We start from the raw sequence: 26707 nt of genomic DNA on the forward strand, positions 1-26707 counted from the left end.
AGTTTTATTAGCTGCATTGATCAGCAAAAGCATACACTTCTAGCAGAAAGAGGTGCTTATTCGTTCAATGCAAAAGCTTACATCAACAATCACGCAAATTCGTGCGGGTTGATTCTCTATCAATGAAGCACATTACAAACAGAGCAAGAATTTAAAAAGATGAATTTCGTTGCTCCGATTGGGAGTGTCAAGGTACTAAGAGATTTGCTTCAGCAGTGCCTAATAATTCTAGTTGTTATGTATGGACGAAGCTCACTATGAGATCAACATTGTAAGGACAACATTTAATGAAAAAAACGATAAATATAAGCCATACCCAATAAATCTTTCTTGATCTATGATATTAGGAAATGCTTTAAAAATTAAATGGTTCTTACCGATAAAAGGACAAGAAAACACATTTTGAGCGTGTTAAGCGGATTATTGAATGTCCCTAAATTTGAGCTGAAAGTTTCTAATTGTATTAAATATGAGCTGAAATCGATAACCGAATTCTATTGTAAAGGTAATTTTAGAAATATTAAGGAAAAGCGTTTGCTCAATCTGATCGGATTAGACCAGAACCCTTTTCAGACGGAGGAAAAAAACATGGACCGTAGAAATAGTCATCAACGCCTAGGACGTGCTAGTCCTAGGGGTAGCTTTAATAGTCGTAGTAGCTATGATTGAAGTATACTTAGTCGGTTTCATGACTCACGTCGGTAGCTTCTTCATTAGGAAAGATATGAACGACATAATCTTCGCGATGGGTACGTTCATCTTGGATCATTTCAGTTGGCAAGCGTATAGGCTAGAGAAATTGTAGAGCTTTATGGCCACTCTTAATAGTGCTGGTCTGTGAATTTTCGTTTCGCGTGGTAAATCGTGGAAAGTATCGCATATTGTTCGTTAACTTGCTAACCGTGCTGTTAAGAAGGGCGGTAAGCATATTTCAAAAACTTCAGGAAGTCAATTGATGGTGGCTGTTGGGAAGAAAGCCGTGGTCAAAGAAAAAGTTGAGTGTCGTGCTTTGAAAACAGCAACGAAGCAAGATAAGCACAGCGTTGGCTTGAATGGATCGAGCAACTCAATTTGATGTGAGAAATGTGAGAAGTTTCCAATGGTACAATGTATACTAGATCTAGTTTCTTCCTGTTTTCGTTTGTTATATGTATCTTGCCATTGATTTTTTTAATTTATAGGGATTGATCATTTAAAGTGGATATTTTGTCTTTTTTGCTTTTGATTAGTTAGATTTCACTTTCCTATTGCGTTTGATTTTTGTAGTTTATACTTCATTTCATTGTAATACTAATTTATTTAATATCTGAGTGTAGTGTAGTATTGTAGACAAATGAATAGAATTTAGTCCATTCGTCCCAATCATCAAGTATATGTACGTTGGTAGTCATTAAAACATCTATGATTTCGTTCGACTGACCCTATTGTTTGAGCTATGCTGTTCCAAATATTTGTTTTACTTTTTCATTGTTGTGTTCTAGAATTTGATCTGATTTCATGTCCAAAAAACTTCCGTAAGTTAATATAAATTGCTTTACTAGTTCTTTAGATATTGTGTTTGCTTCTTTATTAGGATTTGGAATTATTACTACGTATTTTGTTAGTTTACATTGAATTGTTACAGAGTGTCTGTTATTACTGGTAGTTTTTGTCATTGGTCCTATTGTGTCGATTTCTATTACATCAAAGGTTTATAAGGTGTTGTCGTAACAACAGCTTCCATTCGGGATTGTCTAAGGGTCTTGTTCGTTTTGCACGCTTAACAGTTTTTTAACGTACTTTTTTATCATCATTTTTCATATTCTGTACTGGCCTACATGTCCTCCCAAAGGGGTCACGCGACAATTGTATATTATACTCAGCCACTCTTCCTCCTCTGATATCCACCTGAGTTGTATAAACAAGTTTCTTTCAAACCTCGATATGGCTTTTATTACCTATTTCTTATTGGTTTAATAATATTTGAATAAATTGTTATTTACAGACATTGCTGGGATTTCTCTTTTAAATTTTTTCCCGATTTAGCATAGTTCCAGAAGTGCAAGCTCAAGTGTTTGACTTCCATTTGACGTTGCTTTAATTTTTGGAGTTTCATAGTTTTTCCTATCGCTTTTGTATAAGTGTGATTGTACATTGTGATGTTTAAAAGTTTTCATAATTCATCTGTTTGTATTTTTAGAAGTTTTTTAACTTCCAATGTGTTATTTGCCTGCCAGATGTAGGGTTGATCATTCCTCTCCTTTTCTACTAACGAAGTTGGGTCTACGTTTGAATTATTTCTCTTCTTTATCATTGCTTTAGTATTTACTCTTAGGACTGCTTCAGTGCTTTCTTTTTCAGATGGTATCCGCTGCTACGTTTGCTTTTCCTGCTAAGAATTCAATTTCAAAGACAAGTTTCTCTGTGATTTATCTTATTCTAGTTAACTTAGATGTAGAAGTCTTCATTCCAAACAGTTATACTAGTCTGTGGTCCATGGAAATTTCGACCATATATGTAAGGTTTGAACTAGTTAACTGCCCAATGAATTGCAGTTAATTCTTTTTCAATTATTGGCTTATTTTTTTATCATTGGCTTCAATTATTGGCTCTCCTGATGTGAAGCTTTTTCTTGCAAATATGTTTGGAAAGTGGTTGCCATTGGTTAGTTGTGATAGTACTTCTCAAAATCTGGATATTTCAATATAGTTGGAGATAATAGTTTTTTTTATCAAACGCTTCTTAACATTCTTTAGTCCATATTGACTGTGAGCTCTTTTTTACTAGATTATTAAATGGTTTTGCAATTTGTGCAAAGTTCTGTATGAATTTTTTATAATAGTTGCAAAAGGCTACGAATCATTTGCATGATTCATTTGCATTAGTTGGTGAGGGAAAATGTTTTACTGTATCAAATTTGCTATCGTCTGAGAAAACATTTTTGTCTGTTTTTTCATGACCTAAATATGTTACTTCTGATTTAAAGAAACCACACTTATCCGGATTAAGCTTAACTATGACAGTAACTATGATAGCGTCAATATATACAAATGCTAGCTCTCATGTTAAAATTTCGCTCGTTCTAGTTGATCAAGTATTGTGTCAATTCTGGGGAGCGGCAACTTATCCAGTAAAATTTTCCTTTTATACTGTCTGAAATCTACCACTAATCTCTATTTTTTTTTGTTTTCTCCAGCCAATTTTTTTTGTAAAAGTAATATTGGCGAGTTGTATGCTGATACTGATGGTTCTATTATTTTATCATTCTGCATTTTGTGGACTTGACTATTAATTTCTTCTGTTTGGGACTAAATTTGCTAATAGTTTGAGATGTATGAAGGGACGTTGTCTTTTAATGGAATTTGTTGTTTGTAAAAATTATTTGTGGTTATTGATTCGTCGTCTAGGCTAAAAATATTTGCAAATTTAGTTATAAGATTAATCAATTGTTCATTGGCATATTCTGGTATATCATTGTGATGATTTTTGTTAATAATTCTGGAAGCTGTCTCATTGTCTGTTGGTACAGTATGATTTATGTATTCATTATTGTTAAGTGGCTCTATTTTTGGTTTGATGTCATTGTTGTGAATAAAGACATTTTTTTCAGAAGTGTTTATAAATTTGATTTTCTTGCAGGTTGGTGAAATTACTGTGTTACCATAAAAGATTCCAGGCGTGATTTTTTTACAAGGATTAAAATATCTTCTTTAATGTTTGTTATTTTTATGCTGGGTTGGTTTTTTCTTGGCATCTTGATTTTTTGTAATTTAGCAAGTCGTTGAAACTACAGTGGTAGTGGTTGTCAGTTCTATTCTTGTTTTACTGATTATTCTAGTCTAGATGAATTTTATCAATTTATCCTCTTAGACTTCTGGGGTATATTCTTTAAGAAATTTGGCTGCGTCTATGAAGTTATCTAAATTTTCTGCCGATCCACTGTATGTTTGCATTAATGACGATGCTGTCTTTATATCAAAAGTCGCCATTTTTTATTTTTGAATCGTTTTTCTAAATTTTATGTTATTGTAGATACGATAATGTTGATTTCGGCATATGTAGCTTTTGTTATTTTTAACATGATTTCCTGATTTGTTTCTACATTTCTTGAATATAGAGCTCTTTCAAATTCATTTTTCGAAGATTTCATTTCCCTTGTATTCCTGATCGCACATTCTCTTTGAAACGCGAACATATCTATTATTTAATTGCAATTTTCTGTTCCTTTTTTTTCTTCTTTTGCACAATTTGATTATTATTTCGTCTTGCAGGTCGCTTCTCTCGGGGTTATTCGTATTTTATTGTTACCGCTACCGTTTCCCCGAATAAATCTTCAAACTGCTCGCTTGGATGTTTTTTGTGCCTCTATTAATACACGCTCCATAAATTCTTCGGTGTCCTATTGGGAAGGGTCACAAGTCCGGGCTATCCAATGCTCGCAGGCTCGAACCTCCTCTTCGTGTGTATCCAAGTACGAGTGGTTGTTGTTTATCGCTTCCTGAGCCGTTGATGAGTGTTGATTTCACTTACTTGGGCCTTTTTTATATAGTTCTTGATGTATAGAAAAAAATGTCACTTCGCCTCGTAAGCACTTCTAACATATATTACGTTGCATCGGCACTTTATTTTTGCACTATGTCTACCGTGCGGCACTGTTGTTACTGCTAACATGTCTTTACTAGTGTAAGCACTTCCGTTTGTTTGTTTTGCACTGTGCTACCATTTTTTCTCACTGAGGTAGTATTGATTTTAACGCTTGTTTTTTTCATGGGTCTTTAACATGTTATAAACTACTGAGCCAATTCTAACGATTAATAGCATTGTCATCAATATACATAATACGTTCAACTTAAGTTGCTGAGTAATATGCTGTTCAGTATGAGCTTCTTGGTTTTGAATGATAGTTATATCGTGATCTTCTCTAACTCGTGCTTCTGGTTTCGCTCCGAAATTACCCATGTTTTTCCACTAATTAATATATAGCTACACTTCACTGTTCTACCAATTCGTATATCCGACGATTGCAGCCTTTTGTCATGATCGCCATTGATCATGATAAAGGCCATAAGATCGATCCGTCAGGCGATCTTTTCTGAAATCTTGAAGAGGTTTCCCATACTGGAAAGCTCGAGACTTTAAGGCCTTACTTTGGGTAGGGGGACACTCAAAGATCTTGAATTGAAACACCAATATTTAGGTTAGCCTTTTGGACCGCTTGTATAGCCCTTGTGTTCAAATTGACTTTATTTTTACTCAAAAACTGTTTTGATTTATCCAGTGTACTTACTACATTTTTGTAATCATCAATATGAATGTTTTGGGTTGACGGTTCCGTCGCGTACGTCGCGCCTTTGTTTTTGCATAAAGAAATGCTTATTTGGCTATCTGCCGGGCTGGCTACCCTTCTTGCGTTTTTTCTTCAACCTGTTCATATTTGTGCATTCGTCATCTACATTGGACATGCTACACGCCAGTGCTACACAATGCTCTCAGGTAACGAGGAGTTGAAATAACCGAGCTTAGAATCACCGTACACGAAGATACGGGTATTAAATAATCGTTTTGCGCAAGATTTGCAGGTCTATAGCTTCATCTCAACCTAGCAAATAATAATTTGCTATAATAGCCTACCAATGGAACAGTATGGTGTTTTGTGAGCTGCAAGGAAGGCTTCTCACAAATCTGCTGATTAAAGGTGATGATAAACATCACCAGGTGATAGCCAAACACAAAATATCGGTGTAGAACAGGTATAGAAAACTAATAATTTTGAAAATTTGGAAGATAATTAAACCGACACCAATGCTTCAGACTGGCAGTGAAATCAGCGAACCGAACAATCATTTGAATGCGCTGTTCAACCATGCGATGTTAATCCCAGATTAGTTGCATATAATATTACAGGTACCATCTGGCTCATGTCGTAAGGTTTACGTTAAATCCTGAGTTGATAAAAGTCCATCGCGTACTCCATAGCCTACTGACAAAACATGCAGGCCACACCCCAGTGGTGAATAGGTTTTCCAATTCCCACAAAATAGATGGCGAAATCGAAAAGAGTCAAGGACAGCTAGGACTAACGAGAAAAAATATACACTAGAACAACAGGAAAATACTACGAAATTCAAAAAAAGAAAGATAGCTCGTCATATAATGATATGTTTGCGATAGGACCATGTTAGGGCCCTTTATTACAAGTATTCATCGATAACTAAACCCAATTCAACTAAAACGGATGGCTTAAGGACTAAATTTGTTAAAACTGTAAATGAAGAATATCGTGCATTCAACTGTATCATTTTAGCTACAGGATGATTTTAGCATTTTGCTCAGCAGTTTTAGATTACTTCTACGGATGAGAATGTAGATCGTAAAATGTAGTTTTCATGCTACAATCTATGTTACGTTAAAAAGACTTGTATGACTTGTTAAAAAGAATGTATGGTCAGCTTCAAATGCTTTCTCTAACCACATGAGGCCGAGATAATGGAAAATGATACAGGGCATTGGAAACAGCTTGTGCTCTAAATTTAGACATTTATACAGTAGACTTCCGAAAAAATAAACACAAACGCGTTATCAACTTATGCTTAAATCTTGAGTAATTCGTTTAAATTATCACAATGATGTTTTGTAGTGCAAAGTTACTGATTCTGATGTAGCCAGAATGGCAGGAAGTAATGTTAAAGTGATGGAACATGCTACTGGAAAGGCCACAAATTGGCACAATTTTTCTTTCAATTAAGATTCTTATTTATTTTTTATCGTAGTATTTAAAGGTGTTGAATATTTAAAACAAAAACACTCCATTGAAGAAATTGCTTTCTGTACGATTTTATTTCAACTTTTATTTCCATGTCATTTATACGAATTTAAGAAATAATCCGTTTGAAACTATTTTACTTTAATGATTCTCTAACCTATGATACCCATCTTGCTATAAACGAACTCTTAAAGTACAATTATCGCTACGATTTATCTTAACCAGTTGAATCATTCTGCCGAAATGCTTTGCGAACAATAACAAAGGCGCGAAGTAGAGATTTTCTAGTTCTCACAACGCGAACAAGAACGCGTTAATTTTTATCGCTAGTTTCTGCCTGTTAATGAACGCCGAAATGTGTTGCCATTGCTGATAACATCAAATTTCAACATTGTTCCTCAAAATCTGTCCGTATCTGCGTGCAGTGTTTGGATGTGGTTGAATGCTTTAGCTGAGCCTGGTCGACTCACTAACTACTAACCGATGCCATATCTTCCACATCTGGAGTGAAAGAAAGATTTACGAAATATTTCCAACGGTTAGTAGGGCCGGCGGAGGACGGTGCCGATTGGAGATCGACGCAACTGACGGCAGGCTTTACCTTCTGATGGTGCTGCTGCTCCTCGTGGGCGTAAGACAACAGAACTGAAGGCAGCGATTGCAGGTGTCGCTCAGCAAGAAGGGTTTCGGCTTGGGCACAGCTGAACGCGAATGCAGACCGACGGGCAAGTTGATCTAATTCCGACACTGACGCTGTGATGGTGTCCGTTGGCTAAAATAATTTAAATGATTTACTTGTTGTACATGGCGTTCGCGTGTCGTTCATTTACCCCCACGATCGTCCTCTGGTTAACGGCAGGAGCCTTTACTTTCGTTTGTCCCGTTCCTGCTGTGGCCTTCGCAAGTGCTCTCTGATGTTCGAGTATGACACCTCTTTCGATACGTTCGCAAAGCTCGCTGCAAATACGATGGTTTTTTTAATGAGTTGGCAAGTTTGTTGTTTAAGAGCTTCACTCTACTCCTACCTGTGAGCATGCAGCACTTCTAGCAACACGTCCAACCGTTCGGTGACGGCACGTTGCTGGATCTGCACGTACCGTTCGTATTGCTTCGCAACAAGTTGCTCACCAGCAGACATATCATCAAGTGCGACTCCGTCATGCACGAATGCATCCCGCAAATCGGCACTCTGCAGGATATGATCGATTTGAGTGCTCTCGGTCAACTGCTGCTGGGAATGATACACACGCCGATCGAACAGCTCCCTCAATCGACCGATTCCACCCTGGACACGTCGTAGGCGGGTTCTTGCATCTGCTAGCGCATCGATATCAACATCCGGCAGGACTGCATCGGAACGAAGACGCATCATTTCGTCCATTTGTTTCTCGTAAGCCACCTGCAACCGGTACTGATGATCGGTGGTGGTGTCGCGTAGGAAGGTGTTCACGATCGACGATCTGCCCAGGACAGGATGCAACGATACGATGGTGAGCCAGGTCTGCAAACCCCTCCGACGCTCTTCGAGAAGTGAATCCAGCATCAGTTGTTTGGGGGGTAATGTTGGAAGAAGCCTGTAAAACATACAAACGATCCGGTGTATTGATGAACGTTGAAAATTAAAAACCAGCGATTTCATGACGCTGTTTAACGATGTTGAACCCAAATGGGGAGATGAGTTGCACAAATCATGCAATCATAAAAATGGGTGCCAATCTCCTAACGCTAGAGTGTCCTTCCATGGTAATTTGCGATTATTAATGAGCTCCCGCATGCAAGCGTTTCACACTTGAAGCATGTCTTACGAAACGAACTGCAATTATAGCGACCCCGAGCTGCTAGCTCCAGAGTTCTACAACGTGCATGAATGCACTTACGGATCACGCACGCGTACACCTCCTACGTGACCGATCGGTGACACGTTCCGAACGAAAGGTACTCTACTGCCTCATCTACTCACCGATATGGATACTTCTCTGCCAAGTAGCGATGCAGTGTGACGAAATCTTTGTACCGCCTTCGGACAGCTTTATCGACACCCTTCAATTTGATCTGCGAAGTGAGCAACCGTAACGATCAGGCCTCGAAGACCCTCGTGTATCTTTCAGGTAGAAAAAAAGAGTCCGATCATACCTCATACTTGGAATGCTTTAGAAAGAAGCCTTTTTTCTCCGGAACCACCTTGACGCTGATGTATGGCTCAATTAGTTCCCGCTCCGTTGAACCATCTCCTGCGTATACGAGGAAAAAGAAAACAATGTTACTAATCACATCCTTGGCGATCGCTTGCACACTACACCTTCTACATGATCGATATTGTTGCAAGTATCCATTTGTATGTTCTGCGTGATCCTTTCCAGCAGTTGATAACAAACCGCTGCTAAAAAAACCTTCCTACGTTAGTTTCCACGCGTGTTGCCTTTTCTAGCCTTCAATCAACGATCTACATTTTTGACACTTGCCTTTTCTGTCGTAAAACGATCAACATCTACAAGGTTTCTCGCAGGTATCAATAAAGCAAATGATACTGTTAAGGCTTCTCCATAAACGACGTCACGAACGCATTATTTGCATACAAATACATTTATTTGCACACACATAATTAATCATCATATCATGATCATTAATTAATGTTGCCCTAATAATAGATGTCTTGATGATACCATATAATAGATCGTGATAAGGAATCCTTCGTTAATGTTGTCTTTAATCTACACTTCGCTGGCCAAATCAGACTCTTGCAATTATCATTGCTGCCACTTTTTTCGTCTTTTTGGGTCAACGCAGCACGTTTCTATCATGTAGCAAACGTACATAAGAACATTATCCAATTTCTAGCCAACCTCGTATAACACACAAACACACACACTCATGATACTCATAAACTTCTGCCAAGGTTATCAAATGGCCAGCGCCACATGCTCGTGATTACTATGTTGAGGAAGAGGGATACGGGATGAAATCAGCAGCATAATACTGATTCAAATATCACCGCGTGGCCAAAAACAACAAATATACACGTGGTGGCGTGCCCCTCGTTATCATCGTGGTGTGGCCAATGAGGCTCTACTGTTGCCGATTTATGGAAAGTCAAAATTTGCGATTAAAACTCTTCGTTCGAAATATAGATGTATTTATTAATTTTAATCAATTGATTGAAGTCAAAAGTAAAAGACAGTAAAAATAGAACTGGAAAACAAGGCTACGTTCACGTAGACAGATAACTCAAACATGTAAGTGCATTATTATTTAAGCAACTGCACTATCCGGATGCTTCTCGAACATGCTAATTGCAATACTGCCAGCGACTTCCGTACATTGTGTCGATTGTTGCAGCAACGTCTCAAGGTTAAATTTAACTGGACAAGACTGCTTGTGTTGTGGTTTTGCGCATTACTTAATTTTGCAGTTAAGCGGCAAGATGAAACCACGTCACTGATGGCCTCGGGTCGATACGAGTCCAGAGGATTGTCGTAAAAGATGTGGTGCTGCTTGTGGCCCGCTTGGCTTTCAAGGTAACCAGGCAATGTTGAATATTGTCATATACGAGCAAGATGTATACATGTGCGTTCGAGTTTTCAGCCACACGATGTGTGCTTTATTGTGAAGCCCTTACACTTTGGCGATTTAATCATAGCTTACAAACAAACAAGCATTTTAAATTGTTCTTATAGTTGACAAGTTAAAGTATATCTTTTGTTTGCTTTCGTCATCTCAACATGTCGAATCATTCTCATTACTAAAGCAACAGAAGAGCTACGAGAAAAAAAATGTAGTCAACGAAGAACATGTTTCTTGATCAAGGCATGCTACCGGCATGTTCATTATTTCTTCTCCTATCTGAAAATCCCCATCATCAGCAGGGGATGTGAGGAAGTGGATTACTGTCGTTCGAATACGGTCCGTTTCCATGGCGGTGGAACCCCTTTTTTCATCACCGCATGGATTCAGGGGTAGCTTTCGAAAAGGGACGCCAAAGCGATGATGAAAACAATGATTACGCACCGAAACACACACACCAATCAGTCACTCGGACTTCCAGGGTCCCGTCCGGACGACGTACGGACGGATAACCAAAAACCTGTCTGGAATCGGTAATGACCGGGTATACCGGTTGGTTAGCCAGCCGGGCGCATGCTAAATACTTCCGAATCCGACCTCCTGATGACAGTGAAACCTGTTTGAAGTCGAGGCCGCCGTTGTTCGCATGCCGACAACTTTCCGAATTTGTTAAACCATTCCGAAGCACAAATTGTTTACGTCTGCTAAGCCCAACCACGGAGTGTCTCGTGACTCCAATCACAATCGAGCGCCATTTCGCAGGGGGTTGTGGGCTCGAGCGGAACCTTAAAACGGTTTCATTTACAACTCACGGCGTATAATTGTTTGTTTTCAGAAAGAGTAGTCTACAGTAAGAGGTATGGTACATCGAAAAGCAAACAAGAAGTTATAACACCATACTAATCGAACTGCACATGTTCAAACAAAATGCCCTCCAAGGTCGCGTTCGGTTCTGTGGCGTAGCAATCACTTTTCCAGAAGGCTCTGACCGAATTCCACCAGGGTATGACCACAGTAGGCGAGCCTGAATGACTGAGCCTGACCACAGTAGGCGAGCCTAAATGACTTCGAAAAAACAAGAGGTGTATAACAGTTTTAATGCGACAAAAGCCTACTAATCTTGTTGGTGATATCCGTGAGTCTGTTTTGCACAAGGATCACAAAAAAAATCTTGCAAAATTTGTCAAATGAAACCCCGTGATGATAACACAACGATCCCTCGTACATCCGAGTTGGATTCGAAAACCATCCCGTGAATATGTCTAGTAAACAAACCGATTGATGTTAAGAGCTTTCTGTCCTTTTTTACGCGTAAAATACACACTTCACACGCTTATTGTGACGGGATGACGGTGTGGCATCTCTATCCTCGATGTAGAAAACCGTCTGAACAATCTAGAGCATGTTTGGAGAATAAATTAACGAATTCGGTAGTTCGTAGTTGCTGTCGGATAAACAAATGCGTTGTTGTGTTTGGCAGCGTGCCGTTCTCGCAGAGTATGCTTATGATAACGAATTTTAGATAGGGGACGATATTTTACCATCAATCGCATCGATTCAATCCAAAGTTCTAATCCCAATGGCTCACCGTGCGCTCACATTCACGCTAGAAACTGGCGGTTATCAGCGACATACGCCTCGGTATGTTGTATAACCGCTCTTAAAGCAAGGTATTTCCCGATTCGATTTCACTATCAGATGGAACGCTTCGTTTTTCTGATTGCAGTGCTGATTAATACGCGCTTTCCAGCAATTTGCAATCCCCAATCAGCGCCACGCTTTAAGCACGATTGCAATGATTACACTAAGCGTGACCAGTAACCGGATCGTTAGAGAAATTAATATTAGCATCACCCTGCTCAGCATGGTTCTACTAACGATTTCTGGTGTTTGTAAATCACCCGATCAAGATAACGATGGAAAGCTTAGAAGCGGAAAACGGCTATCCGTGGGAATAATGCGATCAACCTTACAAATGATAATTTACCGCTGGCAATTCCTACTCACCGATTGACACCGAGCCGGACGTGGAAGCCGATGATGGCGTTGTATCGCGGCCTGGTGAAGGATTCGTCCGGACGATGGTTTCCGGTGCGGTTTCCATCGGCGAGGATGGAGCTCCAGACTGGCGGCCAGGACTCGAAGGTGGTGAAATGCCGCTGCCTGGCTCATGGCCATTAGCGAATGAGTTGCTGCAGCCACTAAGCGTGATGGTGGCAGTCGTAATGTACCCGAACGGACCGGTCCGTGTGCCGGTTCGATTGGCCACATCCGCTTCTTCGTCTTCCGGACCGGACTCGGAATCATCCGTGCTATCGGAGAAGGACGATGGGTACGGAAGGTCGGATGAAGCCGCAGCCGAAACGAACGTGTCCCCAACCGATGGGGATCTCGAGGCGTCCCGGGTTGCACCGTGCCAAGGATGGCGCAGGTGCGTCGAAGCTCCATTGGTAATCGATGGCTCCCCAACGGACTCTCCGTCGAAAGGACCTCCCGGTGGTGGTTCCGAAACCTCCATCATCGCGATGGAAACAGCCTCTGACGAACTGGCGAGTGTCGGATCGGTTGATGTTTCCGCAACCAGCAGCAACGGGGATGCTGTCGGTGGCTGCCGGAAGATGGTCTCAACAACAACGGGCATCGTGCGCCTGTCTCGCTTTTGTTTTTCTCACGCGCGCACAACACGCTCTGCCCTTTTTTCTGCTGGGGGTTGCAACGGTTTTGACGGATGTTTTAGGGCCGCATCGCACTCACACACGCTCTCACGATCCCACAGCGTTTTCTCTCGCATCAGCAGCCCAGGAATAACAACACCGCACAGAATACACAGAAGGGCGGGCAACGGCACGCGAAACGAGCGCAGCGCTGTCACGCGATGCAAAGGAGCCGCATGGTGGTGAATAATAGATGGCACAATACCCGATATCCTTGCACTTGCACAGGACCGAATCGCCTACGGAGATGAACGCTCGAGAGACTCGCGTGCGCACACACAACCCACAAGCACAGATTGTGGCACAATCGGTTGTTGGTGGCTTTCGGATGGTGGGGGGAATGACGATACGGGCGTACACTACCGTTTGCTGATGGAGCAACGTTCAAGCCTCAGTTTGGCAACTAACGCGACGAGATATTTTAGATTTTCCCTCAGAACGCCCATTCACATCCGAGAATCGCACCGTACGCCGCGATGCACCGCAAGCGAAACGACCGACAATGCGCACCGGACCGAACGGCAACCCCAAACCGAACGAACGGCCGCAAAACAACCCCTATTTCAGGCATGTCCAACCCGGCGTTGTTTCCATTACAACCGTTTTTTGACAGCTGTGGGCAACACCTTGACCTTTTAATCGATAGTGGCGTCACCTGTTGGATATCCCAAGACACAAACCAGTGTGTTTTACAAAATGAGCCTTGCGAATAAGTTAAACACCTTGAAAAACATTGGCAAAAAATACAATAATGCGCATAAAATCTCTACCTTATAGATATGCTTTTGTAACGAAATTCATGTCAAACTAAGAAATCCACCTCAGAAATAATAGCAAACATTCGATGCGAAACCATGCTGCCGTAATGGTGATATTACGAAAATGATAAAAAAAATCAATAATGGAGTCATGTGATAACCAGCATGTTAGCTCTGCCTAACAAATTTATAATTACATCGACAGAGACACGCGTAATTGTTCTTTCATGAGGTATTTTCAACCGAAGAAATAAATATAAACGTTCGATTCGAAATGATGCTGTCACCACTTGTGACGCTTCCACGTACGCAGCCACTATGCTTTGGTTGTCAAGCCACCGCCTCTTGATTCGAGCAACGCACGAACCATTTTGTAGTAAGTACAAAATTAGCGAACGGACAAACGAGAGCAAAACTAAAGGCTGCCTCGAATTCTTCTGGTAGTTCGTGAATCTGTGTTTTCCCGTGTAGTGCAGCTATTTCGCCCTGCTAGTAAGCTGTATTTGAGTAGAGTATATAGTGCTGCAACTGTGGCGCTTGTGGATATAAATTTTTGGCGGAAAACACCGTGCGCCGTAGATAAATCGATCTGCAAGGGAAAAGCACCATCGCCAGCCGACGGTATCGCTAGAGTGTATACGTACGCGCTAACGATCAAAACAGCAGCGCGCTTTAAGATTGTTAAATAAAGTGTTTGGTTCCAAATAGCGGTTCCACTTTTTCAGTCAAGGTGAGGTGTCGAATTATCGGCAAACGATGTAGGCGCTTTGTTGATCCGAGCAATGGAGGCACCGAACCAAGCTACAGAGCCATGTTCGCGATGAAAAGTACGACACATCAAAGACAGCTTGCTTTAGTCAACTTGATCTGCATCCATGCTCGAGAGCAACGGCGCCCTACGTCAAACAACTTGTAATCTTGTCGTTGGCGGCAAGAAAGACGATGAAGGTATTTATGCTTTCGCTCATTTACCTGCGTACATACAGATTCCGGCGTTAAAGGGAACCTCGATGGGAAAGGAAATTGATCCGGCCGATATAGGTAAGCATCCGGACCTGATAAAAAAGGCCCAGGCGGACATTGCCTCCTGTGATGTGCTGGTGTGTGGACGGTGCCACTCCGTGTTTCATCTGATCGAGCTGTTCCGGGAGCACAAGGAAAATGAACCGGACTGCAAACGGGCGTCTTCGTCGACGCTGCACGATTGTGATGAGGCACAGGCGAAGGTGTGGGCCTTTCTGCTCTGGAAGTCCGGCCAGCGAAACGCCACCGGTGATGAGAAAACGGACGGCTCGAACAACTCGTGGAAGCTGTACCAGACGTGGGTTAAACTTGAAGAATCCGTTCGCGATACATGGATTGTTGCGGGTAAAACCATCCAGTCGTTTTCAAAGGTAAGCTGCATTGTAACACATTCGCGATGTGGTGAATTTAATCATTTCACTCTCCTTCACTCGTAGACCGGTGCGGGCAACCTACAGGAAATGCCGGTAAAAATTACTAAAACGATCGTAGAAACTGGAAATGATATGCAAGATAAAAGTAAGTAGCAATTACTCGTCGCGCTATGGCGGACTATCTGATGTATTACATTTGTATATTACATTTTGTTTCTTTATTTTCTATCTATTCTTCGTAGAACCGGGAATGGTGAATGCTCAGAATCGTTTCGCACCCATGGTGCGTAAACCAGGCGATATCAAACCGAACATCATAGGAAGCGCGGTGGATCCGAAGACACGCGTCGTCGTTGGTGCTGCGATGGGTGGTGTCAAAAAACCCGATGGCGCAAAACCCGGCACGACATTGACGCCTGCACGTCGCTCCTTTGCAACGCGCACGCACCCGAAGACGGGTGTGTTCTCGGAGGAAGAGGTGGAGAAGATTTTGGCCAAACGGTTCAGTCCCATCATCAAGATGCACGAGTATCTGGTGAAGTGGGCCAAGATGACGAACGATCACAATACCTGGGAGCCGTTGACGCATCTAAACACGGCCCAAAGCATCCTGGAACACTTCGAAGTGCAGCTGGCCAAACAGAAAGAGCAACGAGCGGCCACGGCTGCTCGAGCACTGCAGCAGCAGCGTCTGGAAAGGGCTAAACCCGCTGGTGCAACGGCTGCAGGTGGAACCGGTGCTGGCACGACAACCGCTGGCGCGAACACTTCACCAACCGCTTCGACTGCCAGCCAGCTGCGACCGATACGCAACTCGAAGGCCAGTGCGCTCGACAGGGTGAAGCTTTGGACCGCCGGTAGCCGATCGCCGGGTGACGAGGAGACGGGCCAGGCGGGGAAACGCAAGCTTGACGAAGGCGAATCCGATGGGTTGAACGTGGGTAGTGACCAAGATTCGATGGACGCGGCAAAGAAGCCACGGACAGAGCTTGGCGTCAACGAAGCGCTGAACAAGGTATCGCAGAGTGGGAACGTAAAGATAGTGTCCATGGCCGGTGGTGTCAAATCTTCTGCTTTCGCTGGAGCCACCGTAAACGGGACGGTTTCTTCGCCGAAGGACAGCAATGCGGCGGAGGTGGTTATACTTAAATCACCGAAGGATGGTGTGTCGAGTGGCATTAGTAAGAAACCGCCCGGGCTGGTCGCGGGCAGCCCAGTCACGAACCGGCTGTCACCGCGCGGCGAAGCGAAGGTGAAGATAGTGCCAAAGTCGGACCCGGGGGGCATGCATGGAATATTCAAGATCAAAACGGAATCCACCAATTCTTCTCCACAGAGCTCGCCCCATGCGGCAGCCAGCGCAGCGGGTCCGACGATCCTTGCCACCTCGACGACACCCGCGGCGCGTGCCATCACAATCCAGGCCCCGTCTTCGACGACCGATGCTTCGGGTGTAACGACACGCTTTATACGCCGTAACGTCGACGGTACTGAGCAGCTCGTCAAGCAGACGATCCGCAAGGCCACAAAGTTCATCCCCAGTACGCCCGCGCACCAGCGGCAAGCGATAGTGGGGGGCAAATTCGCGACTACGGGTGCACCCGTTCCCAAGATTACGACAACCTCTGCCGTCGGTCAGCAGCGCACCACGCTATCGCCCCGCGTCATCACCTCGACTCAACCAAAAGTGATGACCAGTAAGGTTGGAACTCCCGGTGCGACCAGCACGCCAGGTACGGTTGTGCGAACGTCGACAATTACGCGGCCAGGATCCGTCTCATCGGAGCAGAAGATAAATGCACTGCGCAAGCAAGGTCTGAACGTGGTCAAGAGAGTCGTCACAACGTCCACGGTGGCGGGCGGTAAAAAGCCGGCTACCGAGGACGACGAAGGTGAGACCGAAAGCTTTTCCTCCTCAAACCTGCAATTGTCCACTCCCTCGAGCCCGCCGCGTGCTATGACATTGTGTCCGGTGACGGGGAAAGTGCTATCGCAGGCGGAAGGAGAACCCACTCCAGTTCCCAGTCCCGAAGCGGAACCGGAGGACAAGAAGGCGCTCGTCAAAAAAGAGCAGAGCGAGCAGCCGGGTGCAGATGGTACGTCGAGCGATCAGCAATTGATGGTGGCCGGTGGTGAGCAGACGGACACACAGGTCCAGCAGCTGTTAACGAACGAGGACGGTTCGCCAATTATTGTTGCGGGTGAGGACGGTACGTTGTACCAGGTGGCAGGCAAGAACGCCGAAGGACAAACCATACTTATCGCGCAAGGTGCCGACGGAGAGCAGAGCTGCGTGTTGGTGGCTTCGCAGGAAGGCGAAGAGGATGCGACGGCAGCCGGTACAGGTGTTCTGACGTTGGATGCCGCGGTTTCGGAGGCCGTTTCCGTCCCTCAAGAGGTAAAGCGAAACTAGTTGAAACTGAATTGATTTGGTGGACACTGCTCTAATACCATCTACTTTGAAGATCATAATGTTTTCGTATTCTAAACCCCCTTTTGAAATTCAATTAATGGAGTCATTTTTTATTTCATTATAGGGACCACAATTAACAGAAGAGCAGGCAGCCCAGTATCAGCAGACGGTTGATACTAATCAGCAGCTCACAATTCAAACCGACGACTCGCAAGACGGTCAAATTACGGCCGAAGTCGTACAAGCCGATCAGCCATCTCCGGGTAAGCACTCATTCATTTATTGCCATTCTATGCACTTTCGCAAATCGAATTCTATACCGATCGTCTATCAATTTTCCCTGTAGGTGGTACTCGACGTGTTGTTTTGCTTCTACCTGATGGTAGCTTTATGATGACGGAGGTTAACGAAGAACAGTATCAATCGCTGAACCTGGTCAATTGATCTGGGTCACAGTAAAGGCGCTAGGTGGAATATATTTAAGGAGTTTTATCAAATTGCTTTACATAGGCTTGAGCATCTTCGATCAGTACGACCCCAGTACCGTTCCTTCGTCGGCCCTGGAGGAAGATGGGGAATAGTTATATAAATATAGAACTTTGTATCATAAGACATCAGGTAGATGATAATTTTATCCTTTTGTAAAATAGGAATTAATTCCTATCGGAGTTGCCTAACGGTCTCGGAAAGCCAATTGAATACTGGCTTCTGACGCGGCTGGTTGACAATACCAATCTTAAAAGCTCAACTTTCTTCGAAGTAGTAGATTTAATTTTAATGCTATTGAATAAATTGCCTCAATTGACTGGGCGTCTCAATTGACAGGATTGTAAATTAAGCTAACATTAGAGCAAAAACTTAGTGGAAGATCCTTTTGCAGCCATTATTCGCAACACAAACGAATAATTTAAGTTTCGCGTTAGCCAAAGCTCAATGTTCATTTAACAGAAAATAAAAATTCCTATTTTGTCTTGACTACAAACATTTCGCTGTTTTCAAACTCGCGATTGTTATAAATAAGTAGTTAACGAGTATAACAGGATTTAAATGATAAATACAAAGCTAGTTTAACATATTTGGATTTGAACTTATTATTTATTTAAGAACGAGCAGGCCGTATTGAGAGGATTTGAAATTCACCGTGGCAATTTTGTTTTTGAAAATACGTACGTCAACCGCACCGTTCGGCGGTAGTCAATTGTCAAATCGTTCTACAGGAGCATACCTGCTATTCTACAAAGCTGGAGTTGAAATCCGCAAAATCACAACATCCAAATCATTAAGATTTAAACATTTGGAGTCTGCTTCATCAAAAACTTGTTGGCGATAAATCCCGGTTTGTAACGGTTGTAACTTAAACGTTTAACATGTGATTGATCTACGGTACCGCTTGGGTTGAGCTATCTTTCAACTAAAAACCAATTTCTTTGTGACGACGACAAACCGTGTGTGGCGTTTGACTACGTGGATAGGGACAAATGGTTACGTTGTTTTTTGTATTGCTTTCTGAACTAACAGCCATTATAAAGCGTGTCCTGAGGTTTCGTTTGCTGCACATGTAAAATATATTTGAGCGTAGGCAAGTGTTTTTATAGCCACCCTGGAGAGACCCTGCTGGAAAGAAGGAAACGTGTTAACATTTAGGATATAGCGGTGAGAATGTCGTTGAACAAATTTAAATCGATTAACTAAAGCTGGCCCTGAATCGATTAGCTAAAGCTGGAGTGGAAGTATATTAGGTATGAGTAAGCACGAAATACAGGTTTTCAATGGGTAATCGTATATATTAGCCATCACCCCGCCCCGGGAAGTGACGAACCAGTGCAATATGGTTCAATTGTAGAACGTGATCAAAATGTTTTACACCGCTTCGTATGTAGTAAAATAAAAAGTGTGCGAAAGGTTCCGTTAGGCTAGTCCGTTAGAATCAATTCGTACACCGTGATGAGGGCTATTTTAAAAAGAAATAAACAGACGGGGCTAGGTGGACTCAGCGCGTTGAGGTCCTATTATCGCTGGGGCATTACATTGTGTACTTTTGCAATAGAAACAAATCGTTGCACAAATCTTTGCAAATGGTTTGGAAAAAGTACAAATGGAAAATAGGCTTATTTAATTTTATTCGGGTCATTTATAGCTATCTCAGGGTATTGGTTGGATATAAGCCATTGTATCGTTAATCGTGTGTCTGGAAAATCGTTTAAGGACGAAACTAAATAGCGGTTATAAACTTGCCACATGTCAATCGACGTGGCATTGAAAGTCGACAAATCGGCGATTATTGGCGAAAGATCGACATACTGCGGAACAGGAGAATACGATGAAAAGAGATCAAGAAAGAACGGGAAAGAGTGAGAGAGAGAGAGAGCATCTGTCAAAAACCGGGCGAAAAGCTGAGTGTACGTGTGTGGGTGAACGAGTCACCGTTCCAGAAGAGAGAGCTTTTGTATGAAAGTAATTCGTGTGGCGAAAAGTGACGGGACAGTCAAGAGACCGCGAGCGCTGGGGTTTGGCCGCGAATTGCGAAGAAAGTACGTAAGTGAATGGCCTAAAAGAACGTCCAACATATCGTGAAACCTTCTTTGGTTGTTGGTAGAAGGTTGTAATTATGTGTTTCGCGCGGATTGGTGTAGAAAATTGATCTCATGTGCGTGCGAGAGTTTTCTAGCGGTAGCCCGAGGTCGCCATCTTGGGCTAGCCGTGCTGCTTCTTCTTCTTATCGCAATCGTGCTTCTACCACCGTCGCTGTGCACAGTGTCGAAGCCGTGGGTTACTATGCGGAGCCTGTTTCGGTTTTAGCAAAAACTGAGCGAAAAATAACCTTTTGTTTTAACAAATGAATGGCCAGGCATCTCCACCAAGATGATCTGGCTTGTAGCAATGGCCGAAAAGTCGGCTGGGAAAATGGTTCGGTTGATGATTCTTCCGTTGCGCTTTGACGTGTTCAAGTGTATGATGCGAGAGGAAAAACGGAAAAGTGAGAGCGAGAGAGAATGGGAGAGAGCGAAAAAATGCCGAGCACGAAAAGACAATGCCACATCAGGGCGGACCAATGCACAAGTGTACGGAAAATAATACGACTATATCGTTGTCCACAGTGTATTTCAAGTTATTGTGGAAGATCGTCGAAATAACACTGTTTTAATAGCATTAATATGTTGTGTAAAATACACATCGTCTGATAACAGGTTACCCAAAAAAGCCTAATTAGTCGGCGTTCACTTCGGTTGATACGTTTGATCCCGTGTTAATTAAGGTTATATTGTTATCAGGCAGTATTCATGCATCTGCTTGATCAAAATATAAACCATATTGCCATTCAAGATGAGGACCGCTTTGAATGCTAACACTCCAACACATTTCCATCGAAGCTGGCGTTGCTGAATCATCACCGAGACGAATGAAAGAGCACCACTCCCTCCCCACTACGCTACATAACCCGTGCATGCTGGCTAAGCCGCCCGCTCATCGCACGCAGCATAATATGTTGGCACCACTACACACAGCGGTGTACCGTATGTAGGGATGAGTGGGCTAATGCGGAAGGAAGACGCTAGTAGGGAGGGGTGTGGAAGGAAAACCAACAAATTTCCTGTCTGAGAAGGAGCTAGCTTTACTCGCGCGAGAGAAGAGAATAAGCAAAGGCCCCCCGAAAAACAGCTCCGGCTGGAGTATGAGCGCGCCTGTGTCAATCAGCGCCGACGATGAGATTATTCAAAGGCCGGTGTGGCCAGGAGAAAGAGAGACAACATGACCAGTTGGGTGGAGAAAAGAAGGACCATTAAGAGAAATGTCTATCGTATGTGGATTATGCTTTCATGTGACGCTGTGTGTGCGTCCGTGCGCACTCGTGTCATGAATATAAGTTGGGTGAAATCAATTGGCTGGTGCTTTCTCCGTCTTGTTTCAACTTGCCGATCGACGAGGGTGGCTGTGGCACAGAAAGCACGGAAGTTTGCTTCTAGGGATTTATGTTAAGGAGTTTTTCCGGACGGTGTTTGGCGTAAAACAGCTACGATTGCTACAAAATCGTAATGGATTATTTTAAACCCAGCTGAAACTCGATTAGGAATAGCAGACTCGTTTAACCGAAGTGTATGACACACCGGTGAAATGCACTAGTGATTGTGCATTGTATCTCCAGCTGGTAGACAAACATGCAGGGTACAAATTCATGATTCATCATCGCGAACAGTATGTTACTATCACGTGGCAGTCGAATATTTATAGACACAATTGGATCTGGTAGAATAAATACAATATTTTTTTGTTTCCATCAGATATTGATCTGAAGTTGATTCCATTCCCAATTGTATTGATTTGGGTTGCATAATTTTTACTGTGTTAAATTGCATTTTACTATCTTACCACGACCGTAGGTATCAGGAAAGTTCGATAAAGAGACCAATCAAAACGAAGAAGTAGAGAAGAGATGGAAACTAAAGAAGAAGAAATCGATAATGTTTTGAATGCTGGAAAACACGTACTTCCAGTTATTTTTCAGTTTCATTATCGTTGCGCGAGTAGTCATTTAACCCGCGTGCTGACTGGCATCTGATATAGTTATTGTTATTTATTTAAGAACGGCCTGGTATTTAGAATGGTCGTATTTAGATCTGATATAGTTGCAGTTTAACACGTGTGGCGTATATTTTTATCTTTCCAGGATAGCTGCTCTTGGCTTAACGGGATTGTAGATCAAAAGATTCCCCATAGTTGGGCTGCAAAGAAGTGCAGAAGGAGAGTACTAGATTGCACGATTGTCTAAATATTTCAATACATTTATCCGCCAACCGGCAGTGTGTAAGATTTTACAAGAAGTCGTAGAAGAGCATCCATTGGGAGGAACGATTAAGTTTATTAGTGGCTAGTGGCGCTGTTAACTTGTGCACTTGTGCTTTACTGTGACGCATTCCATTCCTCTTCACGTACGGGCTAAATATTTTAGGCCGTGTGAAGGTTTCTAGAAACTAAGCAGAAGCGATCATATCCCTCTATTGTGAGAAAGTAAGCTAAACACAGTGATAACAGCAAAAGAACCGTCTGTAACGTGTATTTTTTACTTGCAAAGGCGTAACAAAACGATATCCTACAAAATAACAAAATGGGGAACGTATTCGCTAACCTGTTCAAAGGATTGTTCGGCAAAAAGGAGATGAGAATCCTGATGGTCGGATTGGATGCTGCCGGTAAAACCACGATCCTGTATAAATTAAAATTAGGTGAAATTGTTACAACGATTCCTACAATTGGTAAGTGATAATTTTTATTTGAAAGGTTGAAGTCAGCCGAGCTTACCTGGTTTCTAACGATCCGCAGGTTTCAACGTGGAGACTGTAGAGTATAAAAACATTAGTTTTACGGTTTGGGACGTCGGCGGCCAGGATAAGATCCGGCCCCTATGGAGGCATTACTTCCAGAATACACAAGTAAGTATCGCTTTGCTTTAATGCTCACGGAAGCGAGATGTTTTACCACACATTCTGCAAATATTACATTGTGATTTCGTGCTTATAGGGACTCATCTTCGTCGTCGATAGCAACGACAGAGAGCGTATCGGGGAGGCACGAGAGGAACTGATGCGAATGCTTGCCGAGGATGAGCTCAGAGATGCCGTTCTACTGATATTTGCAAACAAACAGGTAAGAATTAGAGTTCTGCGTCTTGTTGAAGTTTCGAACGCTGCGAAAGTATTTTCGCGAACGTCCACTCTCGTGGAAAGTGTGAAATTTTGTTTGTCAGACCAATTTTCACTGACACACAACGGACAGGGGACGAACAAAGCCTTTGATGACAATTAGCATCTTTTTTTCAACAAATACAAATACAAATTAACATTATCGTGATGTTTGTTGTTTTGCTTTTTAGGATCTACCAAACGCAATGAACGCTGCAGAAATCACCGATAAGCTAGGTCTTCACTCGCTACGAAACCGCAACTGGTACATTCAGGCCACCTGTGCGACCAGTGGCGATGGTCTGTATGAAGGGCTCGATTGGCTGTCCAACCAGCTGAAAAATGCAAACCGTTAAGTAAGTTCGTCGGCAAGCAAAATAGCTATTAACAGCAGCAACACTAAACTACAAACACAAGTTGAAAACATCCATATGATTGAAGAAAACATCCGCTCTGCTGTTGTCGGCGTCGTCGTCGTCATAGAGTTTTTTTGTCGGGTTGTTGCGGTATATAAGAGAAGAACTGGGAAGAGCTAGATAAGATCGTGATGCTAACGGTTTGAAGAAAAGAAAAAAAACATCCGCGTGTGGGAGTGACGAGGTTGCTTTTCGATTTATTTGTGCGCGGAGGCATGGTAACATGGAGTATGGAGTGTTTAGTTGAGAGACGTAGACACGATTCGGAAGACATACATTGAAAGCAAGCTTCCGCGACGCCTAAATGAAGAGAAAATCTTTGACACGTGATTTAATTAAAAGGAGTTGAACGCGTTGTTTCCCGGCTTAGACGAAAAAAATGGAAGGAATGCTGCCGCAAGAACACGGTACACCAAGACTACCACATGCAAGGAAACAACTTAACACGAACAGAACACACATACACGGACGAAACTAAGCTTAGTTATGATAGGTAAAGGAAAAATAAGCAGAAATTGATTATTTAATCAGGCGATGTAACAATAAGGGAGCGCATATACACACTAACACACTGAGGAGTTTAAAGAGCGTAGCGAGTGAATTAGTATGAAAGTGGGCGTTTAAAAGTTGAAATATAAGCCTCCTCAAAAGTGCGTGTGATGACTAAACTCTCTTACCGTGCACTACATTGTTTTCAGTTGCATTGCAAAATGAAATATTAATCTTTTTTGAGAACTCAAACCACATTTCCGCTAAATTAACGTACGCTATTGGTACTTTTGCTTCTTAACGTAAAATTTCGACCACGTGGCTTGCGAACCATTGCAAGGAGGGAACAGTCTTCTACAGCTAACGCTATTGCGATTTTACCTTCGATGGGCACACAGCGCTTTAAGGTGGGGATAACATAAGTTAACCCTCTACGGGGTGACGTGCAATTTGGCCAGGCCGGTTGCTGTTTCTTACACGCCCTGTTCAGATATTAAGCTGAAAAATTAACTATTGGACAACAAAATTGTTCTGCAATAGGAAAACTTAATTGCGCTCTTGTGAAGCAACATATTTCATCAAACGAGCGCATTCGTAGTATATCGTAAGAAAAACTTACAGACTTACACTTACACATTCACACACCCGGACGGGATAGCTTGTGGCATTCGAACCCGATAGCAAAGGACGTCCTGCGACATGGCCCGCGACAGTTTGCAGAAGGTGGAAAAATATATATGTATAATTACCGATAATGAAACAATGTTTAGGTAAAAAACTATAGAGCAGACACACTCGCAAGAAATAATAAAGAGAAGCCAATACGCAGTAAATCTTGCGAAACGCGAACGTGTGTGGTTGTGGAGACGTTGGAAATGGAACGTTGCAACCAACCAACCAAACCAACCTAGGATAATAAAACCATTCCCTATTGAAGCACATGGAGACGACCCTCCAGTAACTATCCTTGGGATCTGTGCAAAGAGAAGTGGTGATCTAATTTGGGAAACCTTACACGAATTCAAACCACACATTGCAGCCAAAGCGTAAACAGATTGAACGAAATCTTTTTCGCCTGCAAGAGGACAAACACGTCCTTGTTTTCTATGAAACACGTTCACTCATATTCAGGTTTTGGTTTATGAAATTGGCTACTGGCTAGCGTGGGGCTGCTATGCTATGACTACGTTAGGGGATTTATTTTTCAATTCATTTTGTGTTGCGGCAGGTCAGTGCTTTTTTGTCTATTTTTGCTGCCAGCACTTCTATGATCCAAAAAGTAAGAAACGGAGGAAGAGAACGCTAGGAACGTTGTAGAAACAACCATGTTACGATTATCATCGTTCCCTAATACTTATGATTACTCTCATCAGCTATTCGTACGTGAACGCAGAAAGGATAATTCAGTCGTGCAGCAAAAAAAAAAATGCTAGCGCTCTGCAAGAAGCAGTATGCTCACACATTTTTTTTATTTCTAGCAAGGGCAAGGAACATGCATAGAGAAATCAACACAGTTATTAAAAGAAATTTGAACATTCACATCGGGGAGATCGAGGTCACCACTGTTGAAGTGGGGAAGGAAGAAAAAACCTGAGTTAAAAGGAAGGAAATAAATAAACAAGAAAATGAAACGGCAGAGCTTATTGATGAAAGTGGTAAACAAATAAATGCCATGTGGTGGGATCATTGGAATCTCTTGAGGGTGACCCAACAAGCATGCGATCGTCCAACGAAAGAAACAGTACAACATGCAAATATAAACATACATTAGCAGCTATTTAAATGAAGGTCTTGAGACTTTCCGTTCTGGAATAAAAATAATTTTTCAAATGTGGTCTCACTTGCCATTTACCGCCATCTAGTGTTAGTAGCGAGTCGTCAGCGATTTGACAACCGAAGTAGGTCGTGTTCGCGAGCAGAGGAAAATTCCGTGTGTTTTCCAGCACTGATAAATTAAAGCTGTCAAAGTGGATCCGCTAGGAATAACAGACATGCTGAAGTTCTTGGTAAGTTTGTGCAAGCGCAATTAAGCTTTTAGTACCAGCGTACATTGCAACTGTATTATCGCAATGCTATCTTCAAGCGTTGCGTAACACTAGTGCAAATCACATTGCGATGAGAACAGGTGTAGTTTATAAAGTTATTTTTAGTTTGGAAAGCTCGAATGTTTGAAGCGAACGACAGACAAGGAAATTTTTACGATTCGAAAAATTGACCTTTATTTTCTTTCCCACATCAGCTGACTTTTGGTGCCGGTGTTTACACCGGAATTTACGTTTCGCAAAACTATGAGGTAAAATAAAATTATCATATAGTTGATGTATATCAATAATTTACGTATTATTTCTCAAATAGGTGCCCAGAGTTGACGAACCGGCCAAACTATGGGACAAGGCGAAAGAATTCGCTGACCAGCATAAGAAACCATAAAGCAAGGACTGTGGGCGTCATGCTGGAGGGGCCGCTTCATGTGTTACTCAGGATGGTTATAGATTAATTGTTTCTCCCGGATGCTGTGCTCTGTTCCGCAATTCAACGC

General features: G+C 42.6%; 3 protein-coding genes across 4 annotated transcripts; 2 read left to right on the forward strand and 1 right to left on the reverse strand.

The window, feature by feature from the left end:
• Window positions 1-6808: 6808 nt before the first annotated feature.
• Window positions 6809-13083, reverse strand: LOC128730926 (sorting nexin-8-like). Its single transcript, XM_053824019.1, has 7 exons — window positions 12311-13083; window positions 8876-8973; window positions 8703-8794; window positions 7768-8316; window positions 7579-7699; window positions 7344-7514; window positions 6809-7243 (listed from the first exon to the last, which is right to left on the reverse strand). Exons 1-7 carry the CDS (start codon window positions 12942-12944, stop codon window positions 7190-7192), a joined length of 1719 nt encoding a protein of 572 aa, XP_053679994.1. The 5' UTR covers window positions 12945-13083; the 3' UTR covers window positions 6809-7189.
• Window positions 13084-14785: 1702 nt separating this feature from the next.
• LOC128731674 (mucin-19) lies at window positions 14786-18651 on the forward strand. Its single transcript, XM_053824806.1, has 5 exons — window positions 14786-15169; window positions 15236-15317; window positions 15415-17570; window positions 17710-17848; window positions 17932-18651. Exons 1-5 carry the CDS (start codon window positions 14786-14788, stop codon window positions 18027-18029), a joined length of 2859 nt encoding a protein of 952 aa, XP_053680781.1. The 3' UTR covers window positions 18030-18651.
• Window positions 18652-18831: 180 nt separating this feature from the next.
• Window positions 18832-25963, forward strand: LOC128720693 (ADP-ribosylation factor 1). Of its 2 annotated transcripts, none has more exons than XM_053814383.1 (6): window positions 18832-18921; window positions 22252-22592; window positions 22657-22837; window positions 22905-23014; window positions 23103-23228; window positions 23455-25963. In XM_053814383.1, exons 3-6 carry the CDS (start codon window positions 22690-22692, stop codon window positions 23617-23619), a joined length of 549 nt encoding a protein of 182 aa, XP_053670358.1. In that variant the 5' UTR covers window positions 18832-18921; window positions 22252-22592; window positions 22657-22689; the 3' UTR covers window positions 23620-25963. The 2 variants fall into 2 exon arrangements, with proteins under 2 accessions (XP_053670358.1, XP_053670357.1); XM_053814382.1 differs by lacking the exon at window positions 18832-18921 and adding an exon at window positions 19929-20116.
• The last annotated feature ends 744 nt before the right edge of the window (window positions 25964-26707 follow it).

This window comes from Anopheles nili, chromosome 2 (genome assembly GCF_943737925.1).
Source record: "Anopheles nili chromosome 2, idAnoNiliSN_F5_01, whole genome shotgun sequence".
Classification (NCBI taxonomy): Eukaryota; Metazoa; Arthropoda; class Insecta; order Diptera; family Culicidae; genus Anopheles; species Anopheles nili.

Bases quoted from the DNA above. Each gene is read 5' to 3' on its own strand.
- LOC128730926 (XM_053824019.1), bottom strand. From the start codon at position 12,944: ATGCCCGTTGTTGTTGAGACCATCTTCCGGCAGCCACCGACAGCATCC. The intron at 8,974-12,310 runs GTGAGTAGGAAT...TCGTATACGCAG, and splicing joins GTCCGGCTCGGTGTCAATCG to GAGATGGTTCAACGGAGCGG. The intron at 8,795-8,875 runs GTATGATCGGAC...CTCACTTCGCAG, and splicing joins TAAAGCATTCCAAGTATGAG to ATCAAATTGAAGGGTGTCGA.
- LOC128731674 (XM_053824806.1), top strand. From the start codon at position 14,786: ATGGGAAAGGAAATTGATCCGGCCGATATAGGTAAGCATCCGGACCTG. The intron at 15,318-15,414 runs GTAAGTAGCAAT...TATTCTTCGTAG, and splicing joins AAATGATATGCAAGATAAAA to AACCGGGAATGGTGAATGCT. The intron at 17,849-17,931 runs GTAAGCACTCAT...TTTTCCCTGTAG, and splicing joins AGCCGATCAGCCATCTCCGG to GTGGTACTCGACGTGTTGTT.
- LOC128720693 (XM_053814383.1), top strand. From the start codon at position 22,690: ATGGGGAACGTATTCGCTAACCTGTTCAAAGGATTGTTCGGCAAAAAG. The intron at 22,838-22,904 runs GTAAGTGATAAT...AACGATCCGCAG, and splicing joins TACAACGATTCCTACAATTG to GTTTCAACGTGGAGACTGTA. The intron at 23,015-23,102 runs GTAAGTATCGCT...TCGTGCTTATAG, and splicing joins ATTACTTCCAGAATACACAA to GGACTCATCTTCGTCGTCGA.